Here is a 19,960-nt window from a genome sequence, read left to right as displayed (position 1 = left end):
AAACATTTTATTTTATAAGATGTCATTTTAAATGCCTTTAGGTACGAATTCCAGACTCTTTGTTGCAATGGACTGGGATGTTGATTTATTCAAACATGAAACCAAGCTCTACTCTCTGTTCCCTTGGAGAGAGAGGCCTGGCTGCCTTAATTGTCGGTGCCTCTGTTGAAAATACAAGAAAATAATTACTTTTGAGATGGGAGACACGGGGTGGACCAGATAAGATTGGGTCTGTTCTCCAGCACTGGTGACCTCCAGGTCAAAATTCACATATACAATGTATTAGCTTGGTCATTAGCTCTTGAAGGGCTCAGCTAATGTAAACACAGATCCCTCTACTGGCACCATGCCTGAAGAGAGCAGAAGTGAAACTTTTTAAAAAGTAGGGTCTCAGCAAATGAGTAATGAGGCTAACCAATGCTTAAAATGGGAGAAATGCTTTTTATCATTTAAAATTGACAATACACGTCGCACAACTGCCATTCCATGCATTTAGGAAAGGTGACAGGTAACCCCGCCTAAAACGATTTTGGTGGGATAAACACAACTAAATTATTCATGAAAAAGTGATGTGGAATTCCGAGTGTTTATCAGCGATCCAAAAAATTGATAAAGCATGCACATTATGATTAGTATATCTTTCACTGGTATAGTTCCAGAGTAAATGAAGAAAAACTGTATCTCCGCACAGGAATGACATACAGACACCTGATTAGTCTCATGTGATTCTCTGTAAAATGTAGTTAAAAAAAAGATTCATATATGTCAAAACATGAAGATTAAAGGTACTTATCATGTGGTGAGATTTTCAATTCCCCAAAGCAGACCGAGCCCACCTGTCAAAGTGAGATGATTAAGTTCCCCCCTCCCTTAGTGTCCCAAAGCACTCCCACAACCCTTTGTCCTATCAGCACACAGGGTGGAATGGCGTAGTGAGCATTAACCAATCCCTTCTGTGGGAATTATGACAAGTTGGTGATGTCATTTGCACTATAACTAAGTCAGCTGGCCTCAGAGGTCGACTTTTTCCACTAATTCCACGAGGTGACCTGCTGCCGAAATCTTTTGTGAACATCACAGCAGAGCGAGGCCTAACCTTGCAGTGCAGCCAGGAGACACAGAGACTGATTGGGGCCCTTGATACCAGGAGAGGAGAGCTTTGACTGACCCCCTTTGGCTGTCCCAGGAGTGTGCACTGACACTCTCTGATGCCCAGTCCAGACCTCTCCTGTAAGTACAAATACCCCAAGTCATAGATTGTGTATGCCCTGTATTCTTTCAGCATTGTCTTAGATATTTCACCATTGGAAAATCCCCTGTTTGCCTGTGTATTTTAGTTATTTCCCCATTGCAAAATCCCCTGTTTGCCAGAGTAGACCCTTAGCATATTTCCAATTCATTCTCAAATATATCAAGTAATTCCACCCATTGAATTCCCAGGATCTGTATTCCAAACAAAACTAACAATCTTTTCCCAGTGTGTTCTGAGCTGGAAATAGTCATAAGGATTTGCCAAACGATTTAAACCCTAGCCCTGAGTCCACGTGTGTGTGCAGGGTGTAAAAACAAAATTGTTCCTTTACGCCATTGTGCTTTGGAAAACAAATTTCCATTTATGATATGATATGATATGATATTTGTAACGCGCCTATACACAAGTGTTTCAAGGCGCGACGAGGCAGGGAGGGAGGGAAACAAGGGGAAGACAGACAAACGATCCTACTAGGCCAGGTGTCATTCAGATCGCGCAAGTGCAGAGGTAAGGGGAAAAGGAGAAAGTGCAGGGGGAGGAGGTGGGGGGGAAGTGCGGTACAAGGTAAGTAGCGTAAAATAAATAAATAATAAATAATAAATAAAAGGGCCAGCTGGTGGCAAGTGCGAGGTAAGTGCAGAGCAAGTGCTGGGAAGGGGGCTGTAGGGATGCAGTGACAGTCCCACAGTGCAGGGGGAGCCAGGGAGGCAGTGCAAGTGGAGAGTGGCTGGGACCTGGACCGAGGTCGCTGAGAGTGGCTCAGATGCAGGTTTAGTGCAGAATTCAGTGGGGAGTTAAGCAGGTTTAGCAGGGGAGAGGGAGAGAGAAGGCAGAAGCGAAGAGGAAGGTTTTGAGGTGCTTCCGGAACCGGAGATGGTTCTCCTCAAGTTTCAGGGAGGCAGGAAGGCTGTTCCAGAGGGAGGCCCCTGCTGCGGAGAGAGATCTACCCCCAGCTCGTTGCTTCGAGAAGCGGCTGACCATGAGGGAGTTGGAGAAGGATGAGCGAAGGGCTCGTGAAGGAAGATATTTAGGAAGAGAGAGTTGAAGGTATTTAGGCCCCAGGCCCCAGAAGGCCTTGTGGACAATGCAGAGGGTTTTGAACTTAATCCTCGCAGCCACTGGGAGCCAGTGAAGAGATTTCAGTCCTGGAGAGATACGGTCCCTGGGCTTGAGGCCAAGGACAAGTCTCGCAGTTCTGTTCTGGATAAGTTGCAGAGGGCGGAGAGTGGAGGCAGGCAGATTAAGATAGAGGCTGTTACAGTAGTCCAGCCTTGAGAGAACCAGGGCTCGGGAGACAGTGAGCTTCTGGGGGAAGGAGAGGAAGGGAAGAATACCTCTGAGGAGGTGCAGCTGGTAGTGTGACTTCTTAGAGACGTCAGATATATGAGGAGAGAAGGAGAGTGTGGAGTCGAAGATGATTGACATTTGCATCTGTCATCCCAACCCTAAACCAATTTTTCTATTGTCTGCTGACTAATATTCCCCAAAGCCCTGTGTGTCGTTTTAGGTGTAAGAAAAACAAATTCCCTTACTTTCTATTCTTTCCCATAGAAGTCGTGGTAAATAATGTTAAACCCATTTTACCATTGTGCTTTGCAAAACAAATGTATCCCTTTCCTTATTGTCTGCCACATAGTTTTCCCCTTGCATTCCTACTCCCTGCCACTGACTTCCATTCAAAAGAGTCAAGCCTAGTGGATGTCTGGAGGGATGGGGGGTGCTGGGAGAAAAGCATAACTCTGTTCATTTTTCTTGTTTGCTTTGAACTGTTCTTTGCTTGTATTGGGGATGATGTACAAGGTAGCTATTGTAACTGTATAGTCTGGTGTCATCTCTGTGTTGGTACTTTACTAAAAAGGTTCTTTTTTTCGTTGTGTTGCCACAACATTTGTGGCTGATGTAATCTGTTTTTTTCTAATTTGACTCTAATAAATATATTAATAAATATCTTATTAATACACACCGGCCTGGTTCCTAGTCCATTGTGACACTGGGTATTTGTGGAGGTTGTGTGCAAGACGGTTTGAAGTCCTTATCAAAAAGGACCTGAGTTATATAAATAAAAGCATTTTTATTGTGCCCACATTCAATGTAGGGGAAGGAGATCCCTGACTATCTTGTGCCTGTGTAATAAACCGTGACAGGCTCCAAATGGTGGGCAAGGGGGGCAGAGTCACTTCAGAGTATCTGATTTAAATTTTAGGCAGTTCTTCTCAGTTGAATTAGGCTTTTAGGTGCTGCACATGCGGGTTGAACCAGGTTTCAGTGTGGCAAGTCATATTGGTCCAAGTGGAAAGCTGGCATTGAGTCATTCCAAAGTGAGTGATCGGTGAGGTTCGAAAGTGGCATTCAAGTAATGCAGTTCAGAGGGTTCATTAAGATCAGTTCAAAGGTTCAGTTGGTAAGAGCTGGTACGGGTTGACGAGTGATGTGATACTCCAATATGTTGTGATCAGGTGGTTTGAATTCCAGTGATTCCAGTTGTGGTCTGGTGGTTTGAATCTGTGACTATGAGGGTTCAATACGATGTTCAAGCAGTAGCTGTTTGAAGTTGTCTGCAGCAGCAAGCTTGTTCTTTGAGATGAGTAGGTGATGAACTACCTGGTACCATTCTGTGATGAGTAATTTTGAAGATGTAGCAGAAGTGTTTTGAAGATTGAGAGCTAAAGCAACTAAAAGTAGCACAGGTGGATCCTTTTGGTTTGAGTCCAGTGAACATGGCTCAAATGCAGTTCGATTAGTTTGATGTGATGAACACAAGAGCCCTCGATGTTCTTGATCTTTGGTTGCTGTGCAACTGCAGGAGGCTCTAGGACAAGGTGTGTCCTTTCAGATTCTACAGCCTAAAGAGGGTTTCAAGCAGAGTGTCAGGCATTTGTCCTGAGCAAGAGTCACCTCCAATGTGCCCTGGAAGTGGGTAGGAAGCAGCCCTTGCCTCCGTGTTGGAGCACTCCATCTTTAACTCAGTGGTTGTGGGCTTTGGGAAGATAAACTCTGCCAAAAGAGGTCCACATTACTTCTTCCTTAAATCCTGAATGAAACCCCTTTTTTTATAGGCAAATGGCCACATGGGATTGGAAAAAAAGCACAAGTGGTCTTTGCCTTATTGCATCATACTGGCAGTGCTTTGTGCTGTGCTAGAGGAAGTGTAGGAGGCAGGACGGAAGGTAAAGTTTAGAGAAAAAGAAGATGGTGGAATCCTTCCGCAGCTATGGTGGGCACCCTCTTGCTACTCCTGCACCTTTTCAAGCTCATAGCATCAAGGGCCCTTTGGTATGCAAAACCCTGGTGTGAGGCTGTCCTTTTGTTTAGGATTTGCCATTTGAAGCCTGCGTCTCAGAATGCCCCTGTTGAGAGATTCCTGTGCTGGAGAGAGGTGTTACCTGACTTCACATAGGATTAAAGAGAAGCATCTCCCACAGGCTATTTTTCTGCTGGTTTCAGGAGAGAAAGACAGTCTAGGGAAAATACACACCTCCTGCCCATCGCTGGCCTGGGCTACGCAAAACTCAGGTACGGCTTATGTTTAAAGATTAAACTGCCAAAAGGGTGATAGTTCATCATAAATATGTTGTTTTGGAAAAGAGGTACAGATTTTAAATGTAGCCTCTGCACTGCAGTGACATTGTTGTCACAGTTGCAATCAAAAAGGGTACTGTGAGAAGTCAGGAATGAAACTCAGACACAAGGGGTTCATAGTTTTGGACAAAGACCTTTATTAAAATTAAATGGGATTGAGAAATGCCTCGCTGTCCCTGCTCTAGAGGAATTTTGCATTCAGCAGTCGGAATGTGCAAAATAAAATTTATTGTGTCAAAAGTTTTATTTTGGACCACACATTCTAACAAAAAAACTCCAAACTAAAGTGAAAAGGGAAAATGCCTTTGGCCGTGCTTTATGTATAAATGTTGAAAAAGAAAATGCATAACTTCAACACAAAAAGTAGGATTCCTTGTTCCAGGGTGTTATTCCCTTCCCCTGGATTTCTCTTCACTCTGTTTTCCATTCATGATTATCAGTATCTTGAGCTTCAACATGACTGTGACACGAACAACTTGACTGTTGGACTTTGTTGTGTTAGGATACCGGGTGTACTCTTGTGCCAGGTTTATTTTTTCTATATTTCCTCTGCCATTCCCTGATTTGCTCTGATCAGGTTTTGCTTTACTCAATTATCTTTTACACTTTGTTCATCTTCAAGCCTAATATGCTTTCCTGTCATGGTTTTCTTATAAATACATATGTTCACAATTAGCATCCACCTGTCATACGCTTCTGCCAGCGAGTCTCTTTTATGAACACTGTGGCACTTGTATTTGCCTGGTATACTCTGCTGGCAGGGCTTTTTATTTATATGGGGTTTCTCATATGTTCAAACTATCTGGTGTACTCTCCTGCCAGGGCTTTTGTTAAATAAACTTGTAAGAGCCTGGTATATTCTCTTGCCAGGGCTTTCCTGGACACACTTGTAACTTCCTGGTACACTCTCCTGCCAGGACTTTAGTAAACACACTTGCACATGCCTGGTATTTTCTCCTTCTTTAACTGCCCCGTATTCCAGTCTGTCAGGGCTTTCTTAAACACTCTTGCAACTGCCTTCCATACTTTCCTGCCCGGGCTTTCTTAAATATACTGGCAACTCTCTGGTATTTTCTTCTGCCAGGACGTCCCTATATGGTCTCTATGCATACTTCCAATATTGAAAGTCTCTTACCTTGTTCTGGTATCGTATCTGTGTGGAATACTATTCTGCCATGACTTCTTTTACTTGTATATTGCATACACTCACACAGTTGTAAGTCTCTTATTCTGATTACCTTTCTCCTTTTATAGCAATGTTCACTTGCAAGTTTTCTTTCAAGGACTTTCTTATTCATGAATCGTGTTTGACAGGTCTGCCAATATGCCTTGGTGTCCCTGACTTCCTTTTGTGCACTCACTGGTTCTTCCTGTTGTATTTTGTCTCTACTGAAGTGAGTCAGTAGCAAGTATTGGGCGTTCTGTTCGCCAGTTCTGTTTCTTGGCTTCTCTGCTATTTGCGGTTCCTGCCGGGCTCTTTGGCATCTTCCGCAGCAACAGTAAGGTGGAGGCTGCCTCCTAACACATGCAAATGGCCAGAAGTTTTCTCTCTGGCTTCTGGCGCCCCTGCAGCATGTTCTGTCTCACGGAAAGCTTCCCTTCCCCTGCTTGATGAGCCGGTTGGCTCCATGGAACGCCTCCTAGCCCATCTGCCTCTCAGTTGTTTCCTAGAGATGCAGTCTTCTCCCCCGCCAGCAGATCTCCTTAACCAGCTGTCTCTGCTGTTTAAATGTCCCCACTGTCGGTCAGCTCTCACAATAACTAGAGCGTGGTTTGTGCTCTTGGCCTTGAGTGATCTGTATTCCTCGATCCCTTTTCCTAGTCCCAGTATTCTCTGGTTCATGGGAATGGGAGTCTAAGTTGAATGCCGGAATCAAAGGCAAGAGAAGGAGCTCTCTTCCCCTCTGCTGCACCTCCATGATACAGCTTGCCTCCCAGGATCCACCCTACATGGAAAGCACCCACTGCAGGCAACTTCAATAGCACAGCCGTGCATCCACTAAGATGATAGCTGTGTTTGCTACTAACACCAAGGAAACACTCATCATTGAGATCTCGTCGGCCTATACTGCCAAGCAGATCAATGCATCAAGTAATTTCTCACCACGAAAACTATTGCCAGAACAATCATGGGCGCAAGACTGGATTAATGCAATGCCCTCTTTGCAGGAACCTCCAATCGGAGCTTAAATAAACTTCAAGTAATACAGAACAATGCCCTGAGAGTAGCACTCAATCTCCCCAAAGGGGAACACATCTCAACGGCCAGAAAAAAAGCTCACTGCTCCCGATCAGGCAAAGACTAATCTTCAAAAGCATCTCAATCACACACAAATGTCTGAGCAAAACTACCCCACAATACTTGTCACAGAAAATCGCAAAAGCACAACCAAACAGGCCGGTAAGATTTCAAATTAGTCACTCCAAGAGTGAAAAGGGCAAAAGGTGGAAGGGTAAGCTTCCTCTCAGTCACAGCACACCAATGGAATACCATTCTGACGGAGCTCAAAACCCAGGAATCTTATCAGGCCTTCCGCAAAGCTCTGAAAACCTGGCTCTTCACCAAACCCCTGAGGAGCCAGTGACAATCGCCCAACTCCATTGGTCTTCCTAAGGTCGTTTTCAAAGCTCTGTACAAATGTAACTGTTGGAAAATAAAATTAAAAAAAATGAGTCTATTCTTGACGACTTGCATATGAAGTCTGGGTAAATGTTCTTAGTGTTTTTTAAGGGCAAATTAGCTCTGAATAACTTGTAGGTAGAATCTGAGAAGATGTTTTCATGAGTTATAGAGGAAAGGTCAGAATTTGATAGATCACATGCAGATCTTGTAAAAAGCCCTTAAGAAAATCACAGAAACTTCTGTGGGGCTTTCACATGGGGACAAGAAAACAGGCAGCCTGGAGCTCCAGCAATGCCAGGAAATCATTTTTCTTGAACATAGTGATAAGATGCTTAAGAAATTCCAAATTGAAAGGTTGGGAGATCACGCTGTGATACAGGGGTTTCAGATCTATGACCAATCTTTACTACCATGAAGTCTCTGGGACTGTGAATCCTTTTAAGTGCACACTACTTCCTCTCTCTTTTCTAGGCAAAACAATGAAGGTCTTTTGAAGAAGATCTAGGATAGATTGATTTGTCTTGCTCCTTTTGAACCCTCTGGTTTGTGTCCCTCCTTTCAGAGCGATCAGTGGCACCCTCCACTGGTGTCAGGACTTCTATGTTTGCCTGTTTTTGTCCGGAGTTTAGCACAGTTATCAACTTTATGAAATTTACCCTCCAATGAGTCCTCAACAACCTCTGTCTTTCAATGGGCACTTTTACATTGTGATGGATTTCTGATGGGAATCAGTATGCCAGCATTTGATTTGAAAGTGGTGTCTATCAACCATAAAGCATCCCATGGCCATTGTTGACACCTTGACTCTGTCGTACACTCAGTCAGACACAAATTCCATATGTGTCCTGATTGATTGTACAATACGTACAGGGTAAGGTTCTCTTGATGCCCTCTTCTTGTCATATATGATTTCCACACCAGGGTCGGGAAGATAGTGTCTTGTCAGTGAGAGAGGGAGCTCATTTCTTACGGCATGTTTAAAGCGTGGTGCAGAGCCACTTCTGGTGCCCTCTACCTGGATCAAATTTTCCCGTTGATCCTCATCGGGTTAGGACAGGGACACTTCCAAATAATCAAAATAATATGATGTAGTTGAGACAGAGGAGGAACAGAGATCTATACTTTCTGTTTCCCTCTTCCCCCATTTTCATGGGGCTGGGATGTGGAGGAAGAATCAAACAACCTTTCCACCTGCAATCTTGCTATTGGTAAGCCCATGCTCTGATCACTGACCAACTTGATCTGCCTTTTATGCTTGTCACAGTTCCTACTATTTAAATAGAGCTGTTTTTTAAAGTGATTGTAAAGTGAATGGCACACACCTCTTTTATGGGTGCCATTTTCTGTGTCTTTGTTGCCACAGGCACACAACCATTACCATGGCAATGACACAGCAGTCGGAATGGACAAGCATCCTCCCCTTTGCATTACCACTGTGCCAGGCCACCTGGGACTATGTTGTGGAAGACTGGAGAGCTGCCCACAATCTCATGAGCATGATGTCATCACCCAGTGCTGATGCAACTCACTCTCACTGTTATCGGGGGTCCTGCTGCTCTGATGCTCTGCAGCAGTGAATGCACCCAACTCTTTCTGGTTCAATGGGTGGCATTATGGATGGCTGGGCCACTGGGAACCTAATCCCTTTGGAAAGGATCCCCGAGCTCAGCAGGAGGATCCTGACCAAGGACAGACTTGTGTCGCTCCACCTGGTGCAGCGTGGAAGGAAAAGAGAACATGGTTTCAACACTGTAAGGATGTAAGAAAGACAAGGTTTATTCTCTGGGGAGGTTGTTGGGCATCTGCAAGAAAAATCATGGAAAGAGAAGAAGGGTTCCTGCAGGAGAGCTAAGGAACCTTACAAGCAATTTCTTGGATGAGGAAGAGGGACATGGAGGTAATGCTGCTGAGTGTTGAATGGTAGCACGGTTGGCTCAGTTGTAAGAACTTGGCACTTTTAGACTCAGGGTTGTGAGTGTTTGCTTTTTAAGAGCTTTTAAAGGGTAAAGTACTTGCATATATCTGGCGGAGACTTGAATCAGAGCCAGAGCGCTGCACACGCACCTTAGCCGGGAAAACTACATTTCCCAGCGGTATTGTAGTTCTTGAACTACAAGCCGGTCTGTGCCGGTATAAAATGGCTGGTATCTTCCCTTGCCTCATAGATTGTTTGCTTTACTTCATTTGAGTCTGTTTTTTTAACAGAACAGCATTTTAAGGTAGCATTTTAAGCCAGAATCAAATTTTAGGTTGCATTTTAAGGTTTTATCCCAGTGCTGCTTTTGCATTCTGTGAATTGTTTTCATTACTATCTGTGGGCTTTATATAATTATCCTGCTGTGCTAAGGAGCTTTTTAAGGCTAACGTACTTGCATATATCTGGTGGCGGCTTGAATCAGAGCAAGAGCGCTGCACATGCACCTTTGCCGGGAAAACTACATTTCCCAGCAATATTGTAGTTCTTTGAATTGCAAGTTTGCAATCCATGTGCGAACGCGCCGGCGCGAACGAGACAAGCCAGTCTGTGGCGGTTCTTTGCTCTCCGGTGCCATCAATGCTACCCTGACTGTTCCTAAGTAAACATGAGCACTCCATCTGTTTATGCAATGATCGAGAAAGCAAAAGCTGACTCTAAGCTAAGATCCCTGCATTTGGCAAATAAGGTAATTCAGGCTTGCTCCCATCTGAGTAAAGCGCATGACCTCCTTTCAAATAGAGATAGCCTACCACAGACTAATAAAGCTAAAATGGCCAGAGCGGTAACTGTAAACTCTGACCAAACCTCTGAAAAGCTTGTTGGTAACAAGTCTCCAATCCTTCAAGATACAGGAGACAATATTGGCATCATAGTTAATGATGTGAGGTCTAATGGACCTCACACTAAAAACAACCTGGAAGACACCTTAGGAGTTTCAAACATAAAGACACAGATTGCAATTAGTAAACCAGCCTCTGATACCCTCCAACTTGTTTTGCTTAATACAAGGTCCTTACCCAAACATTCTCTGGATATACACGATCATATACTTGAGAATGAGATTGATATCTTATGCCTCACCGAAACACGGTTACAAGCAGGGCTTTAAGTGGGCCGGGGCCTGCCGGGGCCGGGCCCCGGCAGTCTCCAAAAAGTGGGACTGAGCCGGGGCCCTGCCTGGGCCCCCCCTTCCACTGCACGCAACATTGGCGGGATGCGCCTGCCATGAAGTCAGGCATCTGACAGAAGTGGCAGCCAACCACAGCGATGCTGTGCCTGGCTGCCACTTCTGTAAGTCATAGTAACTGCCTCTGGTGACCTCTCGCGCGAGGGGTCACCACAGGCAGTTACTGTCCCTTTGTTTCCCCAGGTCGCCGAGGCGTCTTTAACCCTCGGCGAACCTGGGGATTCCTCGACATTTTTCGAGGTTTATGAAAGATGGCTTGAAAAGTACACAATTCAAGCCATCTTTTATAAATCTTTGCCGACGGACAATTTTGTCCGTAGTCAAAGTTTTATAAAAGATGGCTTGAATTGTGTACTTTCAAAGCCATCTTTTATAAAACCGAAATGTTTTAAAAAAAAATGGCCTGAAAAGTAGGCAAACCGTAAGGTATGCACACACACATATATATGCATGTTATATATCTGTGTGCGTACCTTACTATGGTTTGTGTACTTTGCAAGCCATCTTTTCTAAACATAGAAATATTTATTTCTATGTTTAGAAAAGATGGCTTGCAAAGTACATAAACCATAGTAAGGTACGCACACAGATATATAACATGCATATATATGTGTGTGTGCATACCTTACGATTTGCGTACGTTTTAGGCCACGCCCCCCATAAGCCACGCCCCCAAATGAGGGCCCCCCTCGATTTCTTACCCCACTTAAAGCCCTGGTTACAAGAGAGCAGTGGCCCCAGCATTGAACAATCAACACCACAAGGATATAAAATGCTACATGAGAACCGTCTAGAAGGAAAGTGGGTGGAGTTGCTATTATTAGCAGAAAGGAAATAGGAATTTTTGAATCACAAATTGAATGTCCTTTGTGCTAAAATAACACCAAAAGCAAACTCCTGCATTACTTTGTATTTACTTTATAGACCTCCCGTTTAGTTAGTTTAATTTAGTTTCTTTATTTATACTGCGCACTGAACCCTAAGGTAACTGGGCGCCGGAGACTTAGAGATGGTTACTGCAGAGTAAATACATACAGGCAGAGATAGACATACAAGATAATGGCAGTAGGCGCATATGACCGGGTTACATGTTGGTTGATAGGCAGACATAGGATAAGTACCTTAGTTGGTGACTCAGACTGAGGTGGACATCTTGTTGGAGAGCCAGGCTTTCGCTTTTGCTGTGAATATCCAGAAGGAGGGTTCTGCTCTAAGGTTCGGTTGTTTGCCATTCCATTGTTTGGCGGTTAGGACTGGGAAGCTTGATCCGCCTGCTTTTATTAGTGAGCATTTGGGGATGGAAAGACAGTGCGAGTACAGTTATCCGTTTGGTCTGGTTGAGGTGTGTTTGTTGAACTTGTCTGCAAAGTATTTGGGGTCTTAGTTAGATAGGCATTTGTGGACAATGACAGGGGATCTGAGGGTGATTCTGTCTCGTACCAGGAGCCAATGGGCATCTTGTCTGTAGCTGGAGATGTGGGAGTGCTGTGGGATGCTCAGAGCTGCTCTGAGGGCATTATTCTGCAGGACCTGCAATTTATTTAGGTTACGTTCTGATGTGCCAAGAAAGAGGGTATTACAATAGTACAATTTTGAGAGCCTAGTGCTCTGGCTAGTGTAATGCAGCTGGAAGGCGAAAGGAAGGGTTTGGAGGCATTGATGGGCTTATTTATATAAACTGTGGAGGAGCCTGTAGCATTCACCTGTTTTTTGAACGAGAGTGTGGAGTCTAGATAGACCCCTAGGGTTTTGATTTCTTTGGCTACAGTGATTTGGTTACCGTCTATGTTGATAGATATGTAACAGGGGTCCAGTTTTTTTAGCCGTGGTTGGGAGCCGACGAGAAGGAGCTTAGTTTTCTTGTTGTTGAGGCATAAGCCATGTTCTGCCATCCAGGCTTGGATCTCCAAGTAGAGGTTGTTGATCCGTGTGGCATCCTCTTCATAGCAACCTGATAGGGTGATGAGAACCTGGGTATCATCAGCATAGTTGGTGTATGTGACACCCAGGTTATCAAGGCGGTCGAACATTAGCTTTGTGAAGATATTGTATAAGGTCAGCGTAATGCACAAGCCTTGTGGGATACCACAGAGGATGCGGATGGAGTGGGCTGAAGCCCCCGGGTGGTTCGGTCGGCTAGGAAAGATTGGACCCAGGCGGTTGCTTGACTCGAGAAGGCAGCTGAGGCCGTCAGATGTTCAGTCAGGACCTGATGGTCGACGAGGTCAAAGGCTGCCAAGAGGTCAACCAGCAGGAGAATGGCTAGGTGACCCTTATCCTTTGCCTCATCCATCTGGATTTTTAAGTCCAGGAGGGCTGTCTCTGTTCCATGCTTAGGTCTGAAGCCAGATTGTCTAAGGCCCAGGAGGTTGTTGTCTTGCAGATGCTTCTGGATTTGCAGGTAGGCCACTCTGTCTAAAATCTTTAGGATGTATGGGACAGTGAGGATTGGCCTGTAGTTGGCTGGGATGTTGGGGGTCTAGGTTTTTTTATTTTTTTTAGTAGGGGCATGACCCAGGCTTCCTTGAGGCTGCTAGGGTCTGAGCTTGTTTTGAACGATGCATTGATTAGGGTTGTTATGAAGGGGGCTAGGTCGTTGGCGCCTTCCTGGATGATGGGAGCTGGGCATCTGGAAGGCTAGAGGCCTTTAATGATGCCTTCCACTTCTTTTGTGGATACTGGAGTGAAGGAGAAGGGGGGGCAAGATAGAGTTTTAGAGGTGGGTGGTAGAGGAGCGTTTCCTTTTTTGGCTAGGCTAAGCTTTTTCATTTCAATTTTCGATTGTAGCATGGCAATTTTATCTGGCAAGGCTTTTTGGATCCTCTCACACCAGTCTGCATCTTTCACACAGGTTTCTGAAGGTGGGGAGGGGGACTCGAGTTCCCTGAGGATGGTGAAGAGCTCTTTAGTTCTAGATTTTTTGCCATTGACATGCCTACATCTAATGGAGACCTCTTATCCATTCTTAATGCCTCAAATTGCCCTAGTACTTCAACTATAGCATCAGGTGATTTAAACTGTTGGTAGGGAGACACAAAAGACAAGGAAGCTATAGAGTTGGAAGAATATCTCACCAATACAGGACTTACTATTCAAAACGATAAACCAACGCACATTGGGGGCCACATACTTGATTGGGTGGCAACTCATAATGTTGAAATCTGCAATCTTTCCACCAACCCATGTGTCTGTTCCCACCATAGCAAAATAGAATGTACCATCGTACTGCCCTTACCCAAGGGTTTATCTCGTGGACCACCTAAGAAAATTTCAAACCAAAACTATAGTAACATCAAGACAGGGGATTTGGAAACATGTATGTAAACCATTGTGACAGAAACCTCGGACTAAGACGCCCCACTTGTTGGCTGCACTACCAGCGTTTGTTGCCTTTATTATTTATTAATTTTATTTATTATTATTAATGTCTTTCCTCTGCTCCGCACTCTCCTCTTCTCCCCCTTCCATGCACTTTTCCCCTCCCCCTCTCCCATGCACTTGCGTGTTCCCAATGTCACTGGGCCTAGTAAGATCATTTTATTCTCCCCTGTTCCCCTTCCCTTGTCTTGTCGCGCTCTGAAACACTTGTGTATGAGCGCGATAGAAATAAAATATCAATTCAATAAATTCCCCAGACATATCAGCGGAAAGCTACACACACTGAATATCCCAACTGATAGAAGAGGTTGTGCCAATTAAAACAAGGATAATTGGAGACTGTCCAAGCCAACAAAATTGGTATACGGAAGATTTAAAAACTCTCAAACAAGACAAAAGGAAAGCGCAGCGAGCATGGGCTAAAGAACCATCTGTGGAAAATAGAGACAAATGGAAAATCACTGAAAGAAATTATAAGAAAATATTTTGAACAAAATGTACATACTATGATTCTCAAATTAAACAAGCGGGACATAGAACCAAAAATCTTTTTGAATTGTATAGATCTTGGGAAAAACCTGGTGCTCTTATCCAGGATATTAATCCCAACAAGGAAGACAGCAAGAATGTACAAAAGGCTTTTCAAAATAAAGTCCTTTAAGCCTGTGAAAAAATTCACAATGCACAAGGGGTCACAAACACATAATTAAAACCAGAAGGAGAGACCTCTAAAGAGGAAGATAGTACCATATCAAAGTTTAGCTTTCAAGAGATAACTACAGCGGATACCTTGCTCATGCTTGCAAATATTAGAGCCACGACTTGCATCGGGCACACCCTCCCCTCGAAAATCATTCTGAAGCATAATAGAAATGTTGCTCCATTTCTCACACATTTTATAAACGCCTCTTTTGTGCATAACAGTGAGCCAGCTGCCATTAAGGAAGTGGTGGTCACTCCTATTGTTAAAAAGCCTGAGCTTAGTGCGAAGGATCCCTTGAACCTACGCTCCCAATAACAAACACCCCTTTCCTTTTAAAGATTCTAGATAAAGGGGCCACTAAAGAACTTCAGACCCATTTTGAATCTACCTCAGAGTTTCACCATACACAATCTGATTTCCCCCAGAATTATGTTACTGAAACTGCATTACTGGATCAGCAAACTCAAATGTTAAGTCGCTTGGATGAGGGGAAACAGGCCTGCTCGTCTTACTGGATCCCTCAGTGGTGTTTGATCTTCTTGATCACGCCAGAGTATCGGTATCCTTAGCTAAAGTTGGAAATTTTCTAAACACGCTGTAGCATGGATTGATTGCTTTTTAGGTGAAAGAACATCAAAGATATGTTGGGGCACGGTATGTTCAGACCCTATTGAAATTAAGTACAGAGTATCACGAGGAGCCTGCATTTCCCAAATACTCTTCAATATCTAGAAAGTGGTGAGAGCACTAGGAACTGGTGGTTGACTCGCCTTACTGCTTATGAAATAACTTGTTTTGTTGTACATGCAGCTGGTTGCGGGAACCATAGGGCCTGTGCTCTGGTGCCCCAAGTCTAGATTAGGTAGGTTTGAACCGATCTACTGGCAGAAGCCACCTTTGTGTTGACAAGCACTGTTCCATTGAGAGGCACCAAAGCAGGAGATATTATTGACCTAGGGCAGAATTACCACGCAATAGACACCTAAAACCCTAGCCTTGATAAAGACCTCCAGATTGTCGAAACACATGTCAGCACCCATGGTGATAAATAAAAATCCACAATGGTATCAAAATTAAACACGTGGACTTTATATATCATGTGTTACAGTGAACCTAGCAAGCTCTTATAAGGATGTGTACAGTCACCATCTATGTAGGAATCCAACACAAACCTACCAATTCAATATCTATATATGACTCCTGTGTGACAAACTGGAAAGTATGGGTTTCCATTATACAAATTACGGTGATGATTTCCAAGTGGTCATGGAACTCAGTTGGGACAACACTAGGGACACCAAATCACTCAACTGCATCTACTCGGTCATCCAGGATTGGATGACACAAAACTGGAAGTGTTTAAAAAGCTCTAAGACTGAGCTTATGGTCTTCAGATCTAGCCAGGCTAGAAAGAAACTTGACCCATCCTACACAAGTTTTACGATCAACTCCTGTGACATAAAACTGGTTGAAAGGGTAAAAATCCCTGGGCACCATTTTGAAGCATCTTTAAATGCAGATGCTCATCTGAAAGATGTAACTATAAATGCACATTACCATCTAAAAATTCTACGACATATCAATTCTTTACTATATCGCAAAAATTGCGAGACTTTGGTCCGGGCAATAATTATGCCCTGCTTGGATTGCTGCAATGCCTTATTGAATGGGCCAGGCAAAGGGAACATTCAAAAGTTGCAGATAATCCAGAACGATGCGGTCAGAATAATTTAATTTAAGTATCGTAAGAAGCTTCACTGGCTACCAATAGAAAGAATTATTCAATTCAAGACACTGACACTTACGCATAAGTGTGTGCATGGAGAGGCCACACTATATCTGAAGCAAACAGTAAGAAAATACTCACCTAGCAGGTCTCTGAGCTCTAGTGCTGCACACCTCCTGATCATACCACACATCAAAAGAGCTAGAGGCTCCGGCAGATCTTTCCCCGCTTCTGCTGCAAAAAACAGGAATAAACTCTCCATACCAATGCAAACAGAAGCAAACTATGAGGTCTTCAGGAAAAGCCTGTAAACAACCCTGTTTGAGTAAATAAGTCATCAAATCCTAAAAGCCTATATGTCGTAAGTGTTGCACCCTGATGCCCATGGGCTAAATAAATAAATGTAAACAAAGTGTCAGTAAACCATGAGACATCTATATATACCCATTTGACAGTATATGGTTATTGGTGTGACACTTGGGCTGTTTCATACAGGTCTTTTAAATAATTCTCCCAACTCCCTTAAAGCCAGTCTACCACGGTGCTGGCTTTCGATAACACAGTACACAAGATACGCTTTAAAGAACATATTGGAGAGTGCCAGCAAACCTGGGGGGTTTGGGTCTCCATGAACAGCTCTCTGACAAACACACACAGTTGAGGCCCAATTCCTCCCTTGGGTGTGTTAGGTGTTTCACTGAGATTAGTGTGCAAGCATTAGTAGCCAGTGGACACTCAAATCAGAAGTAATAGCTTTCCCAGTACTTGTGTTACTCAATCATGTATTCATTATAAGCACTGGGCTAAGAGAAACCCTTCAGTGGCTCCAAGACGTAGACTATCTCAGGTTTGTATGTCTGCTGAGTGAGTATACGTATGGTGTATTCATGCCCCTATTACCTGTTAATGTAGAGCATATGTTCCTAAACACACTCTGGTAAGTCACACTTTACCTTCTGCAATGCATTGACTTCAACCTGCATTCTGCACATTGATATCAATGTGTATTTATTTTGTTGTGTGATATTTCTTTTTGATATCACAACCCGTAGTGGTGCTTGCTACTGTCATTCAAAACATCAACAAATCAAATAATTCATTAGCCATCTTCCTATGTCTGATTTCTATTTAAAAGATTCAAAACACATCAGTTATATCATAGGAATTATGGTCCAAACACATTGAATTGAAGACAGTGTCATACATATTTACAGTTAATTTGACAGCAAATCCCTACCTTAGACCAGCCTAAAGCCATCACATGTTTCAACCATAAAGTATTCTTCAAGGAAATGTATAGGTTAATTCAACATACCGTTTAAGTGGTGTTTGATATAAGCAATTACTATGTGCTATCATGACATCGTTTCAGCTTCTTGGTGGGGAGGAGAAACTATGTCCTGATAAAATAAATAAAAACCTTATAAATTAAAATAACAATACATATTTGTTTTGGGTCTGAAAATACTGGAACCTTTTCACAATAGGAATGTGGGTGCAGTAAACGCTCCACTTTTCAATGCAAATAATCTGTTCATATTGTTTCATTACAATCATCTCATGTTTTCAGCCAACCTAAGACTTCTCTATATATATATATGGCCAGGTTCCATTAACACCTTGAGCTTGACAAAATATATTGGGGTCTTCATTTGTCTTCCTGTATCTTAATTGGTTCATCAAAACACGATGGAATAAAGTTCTTTAACAGAAATCGGCATGAACATTGTGTTAACGTCACACATCATGTTACTATTAGCGCAACATGCTCTTTCTTGTATCATTAGTGTATGACATAGTGTTTGCTAAATCCGACCATTTGTGCATTTTGTGCACGCATAGTACTGACAGTTTACATTTTGTTGCAGTTTATATATGAAGGCAGTGTCACTTCACTTGGAGAGACCCGCATCTATTACTCAAAACTTTCCGAAGGGCTCCTTTGACATCATTGTTCCGAAGGCTATAGATCAGAGGGTTTAACATTGGATTAATCACTGTGTAGAACACCGAAGCTACTCTATCTTGTTCATTGTAGTTCGCGGAAGGTGGGCGCAAATAGATAAAAATAATCGTCCCATAAAATAGGCAGACAGCAGTGAGGTGGGACGCACAGGTAGAGAACGCCCTAGATCTGCCTGTGGTGGAACGAATCTTTAAAATGGAGGAAATTATTGAGATGTATGAGGTGAGTATAACTAAAAAGAAACTCATTTCAGCGAGTCCACCAAAAACCAGCACTAGGATCCCAGCCAAGTTTGTGTCTGAGCAAGAAATCTGTAGGAGCGGTGGGACGTCACAGTAAAAATGTTTTATCACATTAGAGCTACAGTAACTTAGAGAGAATATGATGCTGGTGTGTACCATTGCACTGCCAAAGCCAATGATATAGGTAGCAGCTACAAACCTCATACATTTTGACTTGTTCATCACAATATTATAAAGAAGTGGGTTGCAAATTGCAACATATCGGTCATAGGCCATTACCACTAGAAGCAAACACTCTACCATTGCAGATGACCCAAAAAAATACATCTGCAGAGCACATCCAATGAATGAGATGGCTTTCCTTTCAGAGAGCAGGTTGATCAACATTTTGGGTGTGATTGCTGTGGAATAGAAGAGATCCAAGAAGGAGAGATTTTTGAGGAAGAAGTACATGGGAGTATGCAGCCTGGAATCCACAGTTGTCAATATAATGATGCCAATGTTGCCAAGAAGTGTTGTCAAATAGAACAACAGGAAGGTCGTGAAGAGTGGAAGCTGAAGGTGAGGGTCACCAGAGAGTCCCAAAAGAATGAACTCTCGTACCACCGTCTGGTTGCCTTTTTGCATTCCTCCAGGAGATGTTTGATTAGTAGATGTAGAACCTAAAAGGTCACATGAGACAAATAAGTGAGACAACAAATTTTCACTGCATGCACATGCATCTGTTTGATGACACTCTGGAATGTGAGTGTGGCAATTTAAATAGCTATGGAAAACATGGAAAGTGATATGCAAGTGAGACGGAAAGTCACAGTAATGTTCAATATAAATTCAATGAAAAGTAAAAGAGAACATTATGTTTCTATCTGTGCCTATTCTGCTGGTCGACCTGCATCCAAGGTTGTCTGTTGTTCACGATCATACACGGGTGAAGGGGGAGGGTTTTAGGATTAAGAACATTACATTTCATATCACCAGTGCATTCCTTCTAGACTCTGAGACACGTGAAAGTAAGTGTTGCCTTTACCCTTCTCTGGCCCCATATCAATCTACATTTCTCCACATTTACTGTATCATTGCCTCTGTTTCTTTCGAAATTTGCGTTGCTGAAAATGACTCCATTCAACTCTGAGCTACTCCATTTAACTTGGTCACAAATGTATGAGTATGCAGCAACAATTAGCATTTTAGCAGCAGGATACAACATTTCTAAACTCCTTTATACTTTATGGGCCCATTGGCAACTGTTCTTATGTGCTTTATTTGGCAAATATAAAAGGCAAACTGTAAAGATCGAATGCACCTGAGAGTACAAATCTCAATTTAA

General features: G+C 43.2%; 1 protein-coding gene across 1 annotated transcript; it reads right to left on the bottom strand.

Moving 5' to 3' along the window:
• Positions 1–13,151: 13,151 nt before the first annotated feature.
• LOC138514577 (olfactory receptor 5AP2-like) lies at positions 13,152–19,260 on the bottom strand. The gene is made up of 2 exons (XM_069630034.1): positions 18,345–19,260; positions 13,152–13,225 (listed from the first exon to the last, which is right to left on the bottom strand). Exons 1-2 carry the CDS (start codon positions 19,258–19,260, stop codon positions 13,152–13,154), a joined length of 990 nt encoding a protein of 329 aa, XP_069486135.1.
• Positions 19,261–19,960: the final 700 nt, after the last annotated feature.

This window comes from Ambystoma mexicanum, chromosome 12, assembly GCF_040938575.1.
Source record: "Ambystoma mexicanum isolate Mex_15411 chromosome 12, UKY_AmexF1_1, whole genome shotgun sequence".
Classification (NCBI taxonomy): domain Eukaryota; kingdom Metazoa; phylum Chordata; class Amphibia; order Caudata; family Ambystomatidae; genus Ambystoma; species Ambystoma mexicanum.
Note: the sequence above shows the minus strand (reverse complement) of the source record. Positions and strands in the feature narration are given on the sequence as shown.